This window comes from Paroedura picta, chromosome 11 (genome assembly GCF_049243985.1).
Source record: "Paroedura picta isolate Pp20150507F chromosome 11, Ppicta_v3.0, whole genome shotgun sequence".
Classification (NCBI taxonomy): domain Eukaryota; kingdom Metazoa; phylum Chordata; class Lepidosauria; order Squamata; family Gekkonidae; genus Paroedura; species Paroedura picta.
Window position 1 is genome coordinate 39,048,750 of NC_135379.1, and position 15,938 is coordinate 39,064,687.

Below are 15,938 nucleotides of genomic sequence, written 5' to 3' on the forward strand. Positions count from 1 at the left end.
ATACTGAAAGATTAGTTTCTATTCCTACATCAGCTCTGTGCAAGAGAACTTTGGCAAACCTTGCATTGGAAGCATTTACGGATGTTCTTCACATTCGAGGAACAGCCATTAGCCCATGAAAATGTTTATGACAAAGCAGGTTAAAATCATGCTAATTCTATACAACTGTTAATTCTTTTCTCAAGAAATCTGGACACGTTCTGGAGATAAACTACTTGCAGGATTTGTAACTAAGTTGTAATTATATCCCCCACATACGCAGTGGGAAGTAATTTTCTGAAATGATGCCTCAGTAAGCACTTCTCCGCTTGCTAAGTCTGAAGTAATCATGACATTCGTATCTCAAATGTAACCAGAAAGTATATATTTTTTTCTGAACACTTCATGCTGAAACTGTTTACAATAGCCTGTCTGTCCCCAGGCTACTGAGTGCCATATTACGTAGGGAATGGCATGGGGGAAATAAAAGACCTATCTATCTTTTCGTACTTGCTAGTCCTGGGAACAGGATCTGGAATCCATACGGGCATCGTGCCTGACCCTAGTTGTGACACGGATCTCAGAGGATATATCCAGTTAATTTGATTCCAAAAAAACACAATAGGACATAGGCACAGAATTACATGAGCAAGTACCATTACGCTTCAATGGGATTTGCTAGCACTATACTTTCCCTAAATCGCACATTGTACCGTCATTGGTTTTGCACCGTCATTGTTTCAGCCAAACCCTCCATTTTGAAAGTCAATGTATTTAGAAGCAGCAGAATGGAGTTCTTGTTCAATTGCTCTTTAAAGGTAATGTCTCTTTTATTCAGTAGATTAGTAAAAGCAATTTAAAAAGTCACGTGTCATCATGGTAGGTGTATATAAACGAAGTTTATTTGACTGCAGAGAATTTATGCTTTTTTGGGAGGAGCAGCGGCCTTCTGGAGCTTCTTTACTTCATGCTTGATGATCCTGTTTCTCTGTAACAAGAAAAGTTGATTTTAAAAGCAAAATAAGTGAAGCCAATTTAATTATCACTCACTATTTGCATTTGGGATTTGAAAGTATGCGTAAGCTGCCTTGAGGGTTTTTAAAAAATTCAATGGGGACCCAAACCAGCTTCCAGCATTCTCTCCTCCAGTTTTTCCACACAACCAGCCTGTGAAGTAGGGTAAAGCTGAGGGGTGGGTGACTGCCATCCACCCCCAGGTCATTAAGCAAGCTTCCATAGCAGAGTGGGGAATTTGAATCCCACCACTACATTGCACAAGCTTTCTTTCTTTTGTTCGTATTTTTATACCGCCCTCCTTGAAGGCTCAGAGCGGTTTACTCTTAAAGGGTGTACATAAGAATGTACTAGATAAAGAAAAGTGGGGTTTCAGTTTTCATTTTTAAGCTTCTAACTCTCTTGAATGAGCAGAAAAGAACAGGGGCTGTAACAGCTCAAGGACTTGATGAGTAATGGAACAAATGAGTAATGGAACCAAATGCTCAAATCAAGCACAATAGCTTAGTTCAAATAATATTAAGGACAGTGTTAAGGACACACCGCCGTATTAAAAATGAAAGGGCTTTTCTCACATAGTGCAGTAACACACACAAAACCAAATAGAAATAGAAATGGATGTCACTTAGGGTTGTGGTAAATGAAAGAAAAGATGGTACATCTAACCCCTGACAGACACATCCAGAAGGTTTAAGAATTTCACCACTGCCTTCGGAGGCAGTCATGTTATATTATCCAGCCTTGGCATCTATGACTGAATCACAAAAGTTCAAGGAACAGTTTTCTCAGTTGTAAGTTCAAAATGCCTTGAGAACTAGCTAAGAATTAAGTCTGTACTAAGGGGAAACAAGTTATCAAATTTTAAGGCGTTTGAGGGATAAAGGTAAAGGTATCCCCTGTGCAAGCACCGAGTCATGTCTGACCCTTGGGTGACGCCCTCCAGTGTTTTCATGACAGACTCAATACGGGGTGGTTTGCCAGTGCCTTCCCCAGTCATTTACCCCCCAGCAAGCTGGGTACTCATTTTACCGACCTCAGAAGGATGGAAGGCTGAGTCAACCTTGAGCCAGCTGCTGGGATTGAACTCCCAGCCTCATAGGCAGACAGCTTCAGACAGCTTCAGACAGCATTTCTGCTGCCTTACCACTCTGCGCCACAAGAGGCTCTCGTGTTTGAGGGATAACAAGGTGCATATTTCATTTTGTTTTGCTAAGAACTGCTTGATGGTTATTTGCTTTTTCAGCCATGTCCTGGGCTGGAAATCATGCTTGCTCACTGTCATCTAGACAAACAGAAGACTAAACTGGGATGCAAACAGGCAGTGTTGCAGCAATTCACATTACTACGTTGTGTCCAGGCTATACTCATAGGCTGCATTTTCACATTTCTGTTTCTTACTATAATTACAGAAAGCTGATCACATGGAAAAGGAAGCAACCAACAGAACTAGCCCCAAGACTGTGTATTAGAAAATAAATGCAAAGTGACACTGAAAGTTAAAACATATATATATATATCCCGTTTACTCACCATTTTCTTGGCCTTCATGACCTTGTAACGATCAAAGTCTGTCATCTTGGCTTTCTACAGGAAGATTTTCAAACATGAACAAAATCAAAATTTAATTTACAAGACCTTTAAACATTCTTACAAAATAACCTGAAATTACAGGTTGAAAATCCAACAATTGTTGAAGACCCAACAAAACCCAAATTCTTTCCAAATAGCATTTGGGGCATTCTTCTGAAAGAGTGACGACAATTTGTGTAGAATTGTCCCATCCCGCTAAAATTGATTATTTCTGATGATTTCACTGCCATCAGAAAGCAAAAATGACTATCAGAATGGAGGTGTTCACTTCAAGTTGAAGTGAACTATTTAAAATCTCCCCCAGTGATTGAACATAAGCTAAAACTGACAACCTGTTTTCATTCATTTATAATTCAATTCTATTTTTACGCTGCCCTTCCCCAGGGGTTCGCAACAGTACATAAAACAAAGTTAAAACATTTTAGGTTTAAAACATTAAATTAAAACAATATATATAAAAAATCTAGGAGCACATAGCTTATTTCCAATGTTCCATACCAATGTAATTACATGGCTTGCAGATGGTCATTTCCAGTATCTACAGGTATTTGCCCACTGGGAGGCCAGTTTTAGGAAGTACTCTGTAGATGTTTTTGTAGGGCTCAACCATAGGCCCAGTGGAATAGTTCTGGATTACTGGGCCTGTGGAACTGTTTTAGATCCCGCAGAGTCCTGAGTAGGGTTGGGCAAAGCAGCTAGCACCGTGGCAGTGTGGCGCACCAGCTGGCGCAAACACGAAAGCAGAAAGCTCTGCGTATGCATGTGTGCGTCCGCCAACGCCCACACCTCCTCCCCCCCCCCCACACTACTGGTTGCTTCGTGCATGAACGATGCTTCAGATGCCAAAGCGCTCAACCCTAGTCCTAACATTACTTGGGAGGTCATTCCACCAGGCCAGCACCAAGACTAAAAAGGTTCTGGCTCTGGTTGAGGCCAGCTTCACTTCTCTGGGGTTGGGGATCTTGAACAGATTTTGGATGCTCAACCACAGGTTTCTCTGGGGGACGTAAGGCAGGAGGTGGTCCTGCAAGAACGAAGGTCCCCGACCCTTAAGGGCCTTAAAAGTAAGAACCAGCACCCTGAACCTGATTTGGTCTTCAATCTGCAGCCAGTGCAGTTTAGGGAACACAGGTCAAATTATAACATTTAGAATACAAATAGTAGCAGATGCCTAACTTTAACACAATATGCTCTACTGTTTCTGTTATCCTCTAACTGCTGTGTGAGGTTGCTGTCGTACACAAAAAGCTTTTAAGAACAGCACAGGTACAAGACTCATCAAAACCCTATCAGTTACACCATAAAGAGCATTGATGTGTCCTTGAATGTGACACAATATAGTGCCTTTCCCAGACGTTCAAGCATCACATCATTATAAAAGGCTTCAAACAGCCAGCACATCGAGAGCAAATGCCTTCAGTTGCAGAATATTTTCATCTACTGAGGGAACAGTCAGCAATCAGGCACCTCCAAGCTCACAATTTCCACTGACAGGGCTTAACAAACGGAAGGCAGAAAGCAGCCACCAAAGAATCCCCTCTGAATAACATATTTATGGAACTGTCCTAAGCATGGGTGGGTGTGCGTTTAGTTCATGTCAACTGTTCTGGGAAACTAGTTTTGGGTGAAAAGCAAGATCAAAATATAATACAGCAATAACCTTTTGTTCTATTACTGAAGTCACCTGTGTAACTTGAGTTGCTCAAGCAGCTACTTCAGCAACAATTCAACAGTGTTACTTTATGCTGTTTTCAAAACATACCTTCTCCCTGGCCTCAATTTTCTGTGCCCATCTCGTGGCTTTCCACTTCTCATTAATGTTTTCCTTCTCCCAAGCCGCACGGACATACTTCTGGCGAGCACTAAATTAAAAAAAGAAAAAGAAAAAGACACACATTTCTTATTGTAAAGAGAGGCTTCTGGTTTCATTTTACAAATCAGTCTTAAAAAGTCAGTCATGCCAGACACTAAAGTGGATTTAAAATCTCTCCAGAGATTCCTCTTTAAAAGTAATAGTAAAATGGCAGAAGTCAATAGAAACCAATTTCTTCCTTAAATTCTATCCTTACATCTATGATTATGTCACAGTACAGGTCTGTAAAAGACACAACTGTATCATATTAGTCCATCTTGGTGAAACTAGCAATGCCTTAAAAAAAAACCCTCTAAACACATTTTATCAGTATGATGTGTGACATGGCACATGCATCTACTTGTAAACTTGAGATCTTTAACCCAAGTTCTCATATGCACATTGTTTAGCTTAATTGGCTGTCTCGGACAGGTTTCTACCTGAATTCAACTGACCGTATGCCGTACTTACTCACTCCAGTTGGGATAATGCACTGGTTTTATTCACAGTAACAAAAGGAAAGCAGCTTTGCTTAGAAAACTGAACATAATATACCGGATAAGGACTGTATCTGGACAGTTTTGAGTCTGACACCCTGAGAAGACATTTGCTATTTTCTAAAATGTTCTATCAACATTCATTTTAGACATAAATAAAATGTTAATACGTTACAAAATGCCCTGTGGCAGGACGGAACATAAAAAAACTATACGACCTATTCTACAGCAGTGATCATAATGCATGCAACTCAATATATTACTCTAAATGTCAAGAGACAGATTTTGGGCTACCAGAGTAACTAACCTGTGAGGAAATTTGAGAACGAAGTCAGTTAGCTGCATGCACTTGAACGGCATAGCCTGCCTTCTGACACCACTGCAGGGACCATCAACTAACGCCTGGGGATGGGAGGATAAAATGGATGATTACATTCTCAACACTATACCAGACATAACCCTTGCCCTCTCTTCAACAGAAAAAAATACTAATTGCTAAATAAAAAATACAAAAAAAATCCAGTTAGCCTAATGGAAATCTGAAAACATTTTAACTTTTAACTAAGGATAGCCAAATCGCATCAGTTTTCCACTTTCCTTTTATCTCCCTTTATATTTAACTGATGATTTCCATTGTTACAAAAGACAAACTTCACCTTGAAGTCCACATCACTTCTTTTGACACCCCATAGTGGCACAAACCAGAATATCAACATAAATATTTTTTTTAAATAATTAAATAACCATTCAACCAAGTTCATGGTCTGACATAAGAATTCCACTGGTTATGTTTTTGAGTCTTAAATTTGTAGAACACATTCAGAAAAAGAAATACAGTCCCCAGCTAGTGGGATAAGGCAGCGAAGAAGCTGGTGAAAGGGAGGTAGACCAAATTCATGGTTTTCTGCAAGTTTAGCTATACTAAAACTATCGTGCCAAAGGAACCTTACACATATTATCAATGCTATAAGTATGCCTGAAGGAGACTACTACTACTATGAAAGAGATTGTTATCAGCTAAATTGGTACACAGTCAATTTCTCGGGCATCATAAGCCTACCAATTCCAAAACAGCGGTCCCCAACCTTTTTATCACTGGGGACTGGTCAATGCTTGACAATCTTACTGAGGCCTGGGGGGGGGGGGGTAGTCTTTTGCTGAGGGACGTCACCGCCGCCGCCTGAGCCCCTGCTCCGCTTGCTTTCCCATCGGCGCCCCTGACTTCCTGCCGCCCACTGGGGAGCCCCAGCCATGGCGGCCGCTGGAGAACACCAAAGGTGAGCTGGTGGCAGGGCAGCCCCCGAGGCAGCTGCTGGGGAGGAGGACAAGGAGGAGCCACAGCCCTGTACCAACTGATCCACGGACTGGGACCGGTCCCTGGACTGGGGGTTGGGGACCACTGTTCTAAAACACATCTAACAAGTATAAATATAAACAGCTGATGCAGGGAGAAGATGGATCACTAGGAAAATAGACAGCAGTTTCTTCTCTGATCTTGAAGCATTCCAAACTTACCCTGTTCTGATCGATAACATCCACAATTGCTACCAGTTTGCCCGCATGTGGCCCAAAGGAAATATAGGCCACTCGGCCAATCTCCACATAGCGTTTGAACACCTAAATGGGACAGAACATACAATTTTTTCAAGTTTCATATTGCAAGCCACATATCAGAATTATGTGAACTCTGACCACACCAGCAGTGAAAAACATTAGGCCTGAAACAGCACAAAATATTAAATGCAGAATTTCCTGAAACTCCAAAAAACAACAGGTTTAGTGAAATGTATATATCTACGTTTTTTATCCCTCCAAAGAACTCAGAGAAGTTTCTCTCTTTTTATTGTCACAATAACCCTTGGAAGGAGGCCAAGCTAAAAATGACTGGCCCAGGGTCCCCCAATTAGCTTCATGGCAGAATGGGAATCTCACAGATTGTAGCCTAGCCATTACTACACTACAATGGCTCATTGAAGAACAAAGGAGAGGGAAACATATACCTGGGCACTTTGTGACAAGAACAAAGACCTGCTGATATATCTAAGCAATTGCAAGAAGGTGCTGTGGCATCACATGCATGTAATGCAGTTTCAATTATTTGAATGGTTAACAGTGCAATATTAAGCAAAGTTATGCCCCCTAGAAGCCAGGAGTTAAGAGTACTGCACTGTAGTGCACCTTCTTCACTTGGGAGATCAGTTGCCCAGCACACAAATGAGAGGATGCCATTGGGGTGGGGGAGACAGCCTGGCTCTCTACCTCTCTCCCAGTGCAATCTTTCCCACCACCGCATGTGATGAAGGAAGCAATGCTGTTACTATTAACAACCCAGCACAGAATGTCCTTCATATCAGCTCACTGGGGATTCCTGGAACAGTTGCACTCAAGCTAACCTACCACATGGAGCAACGATAAAGCAGAGAGGAGTTAAGCTAAGCTTCCTGGGTCACAATTGCTCATTATTCTCCTTTACTGAATCCAAAACGTCTCCCATGCCACTCGATCTCAAGTGAGCACAAAAAAATCGAAATCACTAGTTTTTCCTATTTATCTCTGTGCGTCAATTTACATGTTGCCTATAAGCATGGACTGATTACTTCCATTCCAAAATATGTGCACACGACAGCTCATAGATTTAAATAAGACTTTATTGGCTTTAAATGTGCCCCTGGACTCAAGCTTTGTAGTGCTGCTTCAGACCAACATGGATGCCCGTCTGAGAATCTATCCTGGGTCATGCAGAGACCTGCTTAAGAATGCATACGCGGGTCCCCGATGAGTGCGTGAATGGGGTGGGGGGGAGGCACATTCCTCAAAGGCTTTCAGAATTTCGACCCCCCCCCAGCCCTACCCTACAGCTGCCTCGCGTGCTCCTGATGCGACCCATCTGTCCCCCATCCCGCACCCCATAGGAGCACGCGAGGCAGCTGTAGGGTAGGCCCGGTGGGGGAGACCGAAGTGCTTTAGGCCTTTCCAGAATGTGCCCCCCTCCCATTCACTCTCTCTCTCCCCCCATTCATTCTTCTCCTCCCGCTCCGAAACCCATGAAGAAAAAGCGCCGCCAAGTAGGCCTCAGCCACACTCGCGCTCACCATGATGGCCACTCCACGAGCCGACCGGAAAGGAAAGAGAAGGCGCAGCTTCCGGTTGGGTGCGCTGAGTGCGCAGGCGCAGAGGCGAAACCGGGGCGGAGAGGCGGAGCCTCGCTGGATTTGACGAGGGTGAAACCGCACAAGTGTGCAAACGCGCACGCGCCGTTTCCGCCGCCTCGGTGGTACGCATGCGTAGGCGGCGAAATGGGGAGCGGGTGACTCCGGATTCGTTTATCTAGTGCGACTAATGAGGCGCATGCGCACTTGTGGAAATTAAGGGAAGAATTACGGCTCTGGCCAGGCGGTGGCGCTATGACGCACAAGGTTGGCGCGCCAGCCGGGATTGCGACGGAGGTGACTGGTCAGGTGGCCTTGCTGGCAGTCGCTCGTTCAAGGATGGATGCCAGCCTCCAGGCACGACCTGGAGATCCCCCCCCCCCCGGAATTACAGTGCGTCTCCAGAATACGGAGATCAGTTCCTCTGGAGAAAATGGATGTTTTGGAAGGAAGGAGCTCTCCTCGCAGCCTGGTGAAGGCGGGACCTGAGCCCCGCAGCCACCGCTGAGAGAGCCTGCCCACCTCTGAGGGCTAAGCTTAGGGGATGAAGCGGAGGAGGTCCAGGTGGTTCCTCTTTAAGACCAGAAAGTTAATTCTGCATACACTGGATCGGGTACTTTCAGTGGGGCTTTGCCACTGGATTTTCCTGGGTGAAACCAGAGCCTACTTCCAAGTCAAAGCAATGCCATAAACACCATACATTCATAAATCCTAAATATAAAACCAAAACAAGTGATGGAAAAGAGCACCCAACAGCCACCGAGCAGATTAAGGAAAAGCTGCGAAAGAGACCCCATGGAGGCCAGCGTGCTCAGGAGGGCAGAATCTAGGGTTGCACTGGGGCACTCAAGGTTGAGGCTCTAGAATATTGCAATTAGCTCATTACAAAAACGAATTGTTCCTGTTTACAGGTGCACCATTCAGATTTGTCCTACTTTGCCCATTCATCAACTTTGCCCATTCATCAACTGCTGAGGTCTATTTACACTTTTATCTTCTTCCATTCTCTGCAATGTAACATGATACTCTTCTCTGCTAAAGGCAGGGCTTTCTGGCCTCTCTTGGCAATAAATGCCCCCAGCCTTTTCTGCTGTTGGTAGTGTATATATCTCTCTCTGCCCACTTCTTCTGGAACTTGGGCATAGATGTACTCTGATTTTCATGAGTGCATCAGACACAGGTGAGCAAGCAAAAATTTTTCCATCCCTGTCTTGAAAGAGTGAAGATGCTCACCTCAGGACCCCTGCTCATTATGCAGCTAGTAAGTTGACCTTTCTATATAAACTGAGAAGACTCTTGTAGCAGGAAGCATGGTTTTATTTTAGGACGAATTATTGGCCACATATTTGTAAGCAATCCTGTAATATGAGCTGCTGGAAGGTTGTCTTGCTTCATTATTTTACCCATGTGCACACTATACTTTGGTTCTGTGTGATCCACAGAGATCAAGTGTATATTATTTTGTTCTCTCCCATAGGAGCTCTTTGGCCCCAAACTCACTTGAACTATGGAGGTCAGCTCTCACAAAGCTGTTCTAAAATAAAAGCGGTTTTTGGATAAGGTGACCAGATTTTAACATTGGTAAAGCGGGACACCATTCTTGATTTAAAATTTGGTCTATATGGAGCAACAAAAGGCTTCATAGAACGCATAGAACGCAAAAATAGTATTGTAATATATATATTTTAATTTCAACGTAAGTACAATTGGCCAGGTACCCCCAGATGTTCCTCCAAAAGTGGGACAATCTGGTCACCTTATTTTTGGAAGCACTGTGTGTTTTTCAGTTGAGTTTTCAGACTGCTCACAAATGCAACCAGGCTATCCTGTGGAGGTCAGAAGGTTCATTTGCTTTGCCACAAACTGACCAACCATGGGATCATAGTTAATCAGGTTCATATTGTTACAATTAGCTATTGGGATATTGTTGAAACCACTGCTGTTAACTGTTATTTTATTTGACACTGTTGCTGAATTGTATTATACTTACTCCTACGTTCTCCCATGTTCCATGTAAACCACCCTGAGCCGCAAGAGAAGGTAGTATATAAATATAATAAACAATATATTTAGATGTCTCTCCTTTTTGGGATTAATAAGCAAATACTATTGTTTCTTTCAGGTTTGCTATAATACCGTACTGCTTCATTTCTTTATTTGTTCTCTTCTGCAGTCTCTGAGGCCACAAAATGCTGGACCACCCCTAGGTGCTGGAGACCTTGGAGTAAACTTCATTAACCTTAATGGATCTTATTCTACTGCAGGACTGTACTGTGTGTACTGCAGTTTTGTGTACAAGGGACTAGAAAACTAGGAATGATACCAATAAACAAGGCACAGGATTTTTTGTGACATGACAATGTCCTTGATGTTTTCCCAGGAGTGTCAAAGTGGCTTAGAATCTCCTTCCCTCCCATTCTACACAAGGGAATACCACATATGTAAAGTTGCCTTATCCTGAGTTAGGCTATCAAACCCTCAAGGTCAAGATGGTCTACTCAGGAGTTTCTCACCATTTTGAGCTTGTGGGACTCTTAAGAGTCCCAACACAGTTGTGGAGGGTGTACCCACTAAATGGCTGGTGCAGAAGTGGAGCCAGCCACAAAACGATTGCAGCAGCTTAACTTTACTCACACGGCAAAGATCCTTGTACTGTGCTGGTAGCTGGCAATCAAATTTCCAGGAGCCAATCAAAAGCCTTTCTGGGCAAAAGCCCTACCTTGCCCCACCCACATCTAGGGTTTTAGGCAGAGGTCTTTCGCATCACTTTCCATCTCCTCCTTTTAACTGGAGATGGCAGGGACTAAACCTGGGGCCTTATGCATGCAACACAGGTGCTCTGCCACTGAGCCCCCACTTACAACAGTCTATAGCTCCTGACAGTAAGCATTTGATTGATCCTCATGCTTCCCTTCTAGAAGCCTTTTATGATGGGCTTTTTTCCTAGAGGCTGTAAAGGTGCCTGCTGCTTCTTGTTGCCCAAGAACAAGTAGTGTTTTAATTAGCTTCAAAAGGACCACAAACGTTTTGGAAGGTAATAGATGTATTTGGGTGTTTCTATGCACCTTCTTAGGTTGTCATGCTGTGGTTTTCTTTGCTTCTTCAGTATTTTTTAAAATAAAATACTGCTTTTTCAAAAAGAAGTATTAAGTTCAGAGCTTCATTAGGAGCTTATTTTATTCTGCAGCAAATACATGTTCAACATGGCAGGTATTCTTGTGCATGCGTGACACAACACATGAGTACACAAGGAAGATTAGACACAGTAACGCCACTGCTGTGAAGAAGAGAAGAAGTCCAGCAAACAGAGAGGGATTCACAGGCAACCAGACCCGGTCACTCTCAGCTGGGATCATGTTGGTGAGACTAAGCATGTAGCCCAGGGACCAGGCGATGCTGCTGTTCCCCACCTAAAATATAGAGGACATTCACATCAGAATCTGCCACCAGGAAAACAGTGCTGCACTTACCTGTAATTGTTCATCTAGTGGTCTCTGTGCAGGTGAACATGGAAGTTTTAAAACAGAGGCTAGATAGCCATCTGATGGAGTTGCTGATTCTGTGAAGGTTCAAGAGGGTGGCAGGTTACATTGGATGAGCGATTGGGCTGTGAGTGTCCTGCATAGGGCAGGAGGTTAGACTAGATGACCCAGGAGGTCCCTTCCAACTGTATCATTCTATGAAGTACGCACATGCACGGGCCAGCTGCCAGAAGATTTTTTTTAGCAAGCCTAGTAAAAGCATGTGGGGTGCCTCCAAATTGGAAGGCATTTGGCCACCTCATGGTCATGTGCTCTGGCCCATTTCCTTCCCTCAGTTCTCCCACTGCCTTGAGAAAAAAGTTCTTCATTCTGCAATGTCATTCAAAAAATTTTCTGCTCACTCAATGAAGATGACTTGTATCCCTGACTGCTGTGCCTTGGGGAACACCGCAGTGTAGTAGCATATAAGATCTGCCAGAAATTCATCCCCAAGGCCTTCTGACTTAAGGCCACTTTGTGGGAGAACAGTGTGTTTGTCATTGCCTGCCTCTGCGTAGCAACCCTTAGCTTCCTTAAAGGTCTTTCCGTCCAAGTACAAACCCTGATTAGCTTCCAAGATCTGAGAAGATCAGGCTAGCTTGGACCATCATAGTCAGGGTGGATAAAAGGTATCCCCTGTGCAAGCACCGAGCCATTTCTGACCCTTGGGTGACGCCTTCTAGCGTTTTCATGGCAGACTCAATACAGGGTGGCCTTGCCCATGCCTCTGAAAAATTGACTCAGAATACACCATTTCTTTCTTTTCTATGAAAAGAACCACTCAAAACTTAGTAAGGGTGGGATCAGTGTGGAGATGACTCCTTTAAGCCCTTGGCAGAGTCAACTCCTAATCCTTGGGTGCACCTCCCACAGAAAATAGGAGCTGATCCTCACCATTTCTCCCATTTCTTGTGGTGAGGGCACAAAAAAAAGCTGCTGCATGAACTTATACTGGCTAGGGGTCAGCCAGTGGGACAGCTGTCTAACTCCTTATGCCAGTTGTGGGAGGCACACTGTGGATTCCTCCTACAGGGTCTGAAGGGTCTCATGTTGTGAATTGTCAAAGACATGTGGCCAGAGTCAACTGGTGGTTGTGGGCATTGTATGGCCTCAATCTTGTTGTTCTCACATTATTTTCACAGAATCAGAAGGCTGAAACGTCACGGTTCTCCCCATATTACATGAGAAGGGGCATGTTGATGTTTTCACACCCAAATCAATGTTTTGGTGCTCCTTGTTCAAGGTTGAAAGCAGGAACGTTTTCAGAACCAGCGACTCCAGATGACTGCTTCACATCTCTTCATAGTCAGAGCCATCCTGACTAGGTTGAAGTGGCCATTTGCGCCCGAAGCAGGCAGCACACGAACCCCTCTCCCCCCCCCCCCCCCCACGCCCTGACCGCTTCGGGAGCGAACAACTTCTTTGGCAGCCAAAGCACCAAATCCTGATCCTGACATTTTGGTTCCTCAGGCTAAAAATCCAAATGGCGTCTTCACCCGCTCAATAATTAGCATGAGGCACAATCCATCAAAAAGTTCCCTAGCAGACACTCCCCCACCCCACGGAATGAATGGGAGAGGCAGAATGTATCCAGATCTGCTGCTTGACGTTGCCTAATGCAGGGGTGGCCAAACTGTGGCTCCCCAGATGTCTGTGGACTACAATTCCCATGAGACCCTGCCTGGCCTTTATTCAAGACCTTATTCAAGCCCCTCCACTATATGTTTGTCGGGAGGGGGAGTTTAAAACTTACTTCCTTCTGAAAGTGGATCTGAGGCCATGTGTCTTCAGTAAATTTATACCCACGCACAAGCAAGTAATAGATGTAATTTGCCGAAAAGCAGTACGATCTCGCATATGTTTCCTCGAACTTAGGCAGCATAAAGGGAAGCTGAAAAATCAAAATGAACACTCACAACTAAGTCAGTCAATATATAATACCAGAGTGTATGTCATACATTTTTTTTAAATCCTATTAATTGTATTTTGAAAGCTAAGCACTCAACTTTGGCTGATCATGACTAGGGTTATGACCATGATGTCCATGAACATCAGCGGCACCTTCCCTTCCTCTCCCCACAACAGACACCCTGTGAGGTAGGTGGGGCTGAGAGAGCCCTGATATTACTGAAGAAGAAGAGTTGGTTCTTATATGCCGCTTTTCTCTACCAGGAGTCTCAAAGTGGCTTCCAATTGCCTTCTCTTCCTCTCCCCACAACAGACACCCTGTGGGGTAGGTGGGGCTGACAAAGTTCTGTGAGAAATTGCTCTGTGAGAACAGCTCTTACACGACTATGACGAGCCTAAGGTCACCCAGTTGGCTGCATGTGGAGGAATGGGGAATCAAGCACCAGATTAGAATCCACCACTCTTAACCACTGCGCCAAGCTGGCTCCTATAGATAGTGAGTACTATCTATAGTTGATATCCAACACAGGATACTGATACATACCTGGACCCAGTTCTGTGCACAGAAAGACCAGAGGCTTGAGTTGAACTCATCCAGTGAAAATTGTCCTGATAAATTCAGAGCATTGACTGTATAATAGAATCCCGAAAAAGCCTATGAATAAAGCCAAAGAAGAGATGCTTTATTTTATGGTTCCAATTGGCAGGTGTGTGTGGGGGGGAACAGGGAGCCAGCTGCAAAAATATTCATGTCTGCAAACTCACCACAAAATTCCCTTTCACTTTTGGCTGGTAGACTCCATTAAATGAACAGTCCTCCCTGTCTTTGCAAGCTGTCGAATCAAACAAAGCAGACACGGCCTCCATGCAGAGAGGCGGGTCCCCCATTCCCACGACTCTCACAGGATGGCTCGGGTTGTAATTCTCGGGCCTCAGAAATTCCGTGCACCGGCTTCCATATAAGTGCTTCATTGTGAAAACAGTTTCATAATTCCGAGGATAACATGGATTCTCGATCCTGGATTTACTGCCTGAATTCTGAAGGGTAACAAAGAAACAAAAACCAAAACAGGATCCATTTGAATAATTCACCTTCCTATGCTAAGCCTAGAAAGGAAAAAAGTACTTTTCTGCCACAGCAAGGTAAATAATTGGATGTTTTGGCTTGGCTCAGTCACCTCTGATTTTGAACAGGGATCTGAGTATGTTTGTAATCGCGATTGTGCCGGCAATAGACAACCAAATTCAATCTACCTTCAGTCAGATCCCAACAGAATTTGTCTGTGCGTACCCGTAACATTGCCGCTAACATCTGTTTCTCTGCTTCATCTCGCCCATAACATTGGTAGCTGTGGGTGTATATGCTATAGTCATAACCATACAGCTGGAAATTTAGTGTGCTGTTAGAATTCTCAGCAGTTCCTTCGGGGATGAATGATATCTGAGTGGAGGCCCCTCCTAAATCGAGGGCCCCCGTCGTTTCTGCTCCCTCAGGACGGACCCAGGCGCTCCAAATGTTTTTCTAGAAATAAAGAGAGGAGAGTTAATGTCTCATACGTGGTGGGTTTGTGCTGTTCCCCCTCCAGCTCTCTCTAAGCATCATGCAATTTTAACACGGGGACACATTCCCCAGATTGTCTGTGGGTGTCTTACAGACTAGAACATCCTTTCCTTGAAAGATTGCGCAACTTAAGAAGTACAGAGGCATTACAGCAACAGAAGAGGGGGCAATAAATTGACTGGCATCGATTTCATCAGAGCGACAGAATCTCCACTGAGCCATGCAGTGCCCTTGCAGGTGTGCCCTTACAGGTTCGTATTCAGCCTTCACTTTTAGGAAAGGAACTTCCACATGACTCCTGGGGTTTTCTCCTTTAAGCCAGAGCAGAGGGGAACCTACGGGTGCTAGGGGTCTCGTGCTTCCAGGGGCCCCACGCAGCACCTCCTCTACCCTTTCTCCTCTTTGAGGACACTTGGAATGACACTCCCAGAGGGAATCTGTTCCAGATTATGTCTGCCCCCCCCCCTCCATTTAAGTAATATATTAGAGAAGTGACAGGTAGTGGGATTGGAGAAGATTTCACCTCGCAGTGAAAGAGGTAGGGCCTCTTACACCCAAGGCCTCCTCTTTCGCATCTTCTACCTCTTCCCCAGAGCATCTTTCCCATCTACTACCAGAGATCCTTTTCACCTGGAGATGCCAGGAACTGAACCTGGAACCCGGTGCAGATGTTCTTTCATTGAGCCTCAAACCTGGGTCTCCAAATCACTCTCCCCTCCCCCCGCTTTATCCTCACAACAGACTAACGTGGCTGCCCATCTTTATACCCCTGCGCAATGGGTGGATGGGTGGATTCTGGTATAGACGTGGGTTTCCACCTTGTGAGATCTGTCGATACCACGATGCAGAGGCACTGCCAGAGATCAG

At 44.5% G+C, this 15,938-nt stretch overlaps 2 protein-coding genes across 4 annotated transcripts in view; both read right to left on the reverse strand.

Moving 5' to 3' along the window:
• Positions 1–858: 858 nt before the first annotated feature.
• RPL14 (ribosomal protein L14) lies at positions 859–6,582 on the reverse strand. The gene is given in 5 exon segments (XM_077302708.1): positions 859–967; positions 2,524–2,577; positions 4,346–4,445; positions 5,240–5,334; positions 6,448–6,582. Coding segments are annotated over 5 exon segments (438 nt in total). The 5' UTR covers positions 6,568–6,582; the 3' UTR covers positions 859–898.
• A 4,658-nt stretch (positions 6,583–11,240) lies between these two features.
• The window catches only part of ENTPD3 (ectonucleoside triphosphate diphosphohydrolase 3), a 42,315-nt gene continuing 37,617 nt past the window's right edge, over positions 11,241–15,938 (reverse strand). For all 3 annotated transcript variants that reach the window (XM_077303371.1, XM_077303369.1, XM_077303372.1), the window contains 5 exons: positions 14,802–15,032; positions 14,276–14,548; positions 14,055–14,165; positions 13,356–13,493; positions 11,241–11,491 (listed from right to left, as the gene is read on the reverse strand). In XM_077303371.1, the coding sequence (XP_077159486.1) occupies positions 11,258–11,491; positions 13,356–13,493; positions 14,055–14,165; positions 14,276–14,548; positions 14,802–15,032 (987 nt within the window). In that variant the 3' untranslated portion in view covers positions 11,241–11,257. The remainder of the gene's footprint in view (positions 11,492–13,355; positions 13,494–14,054; positions 14,166–14,275; positions 14,549–14,801; positions 15,033–15,938) is intronic.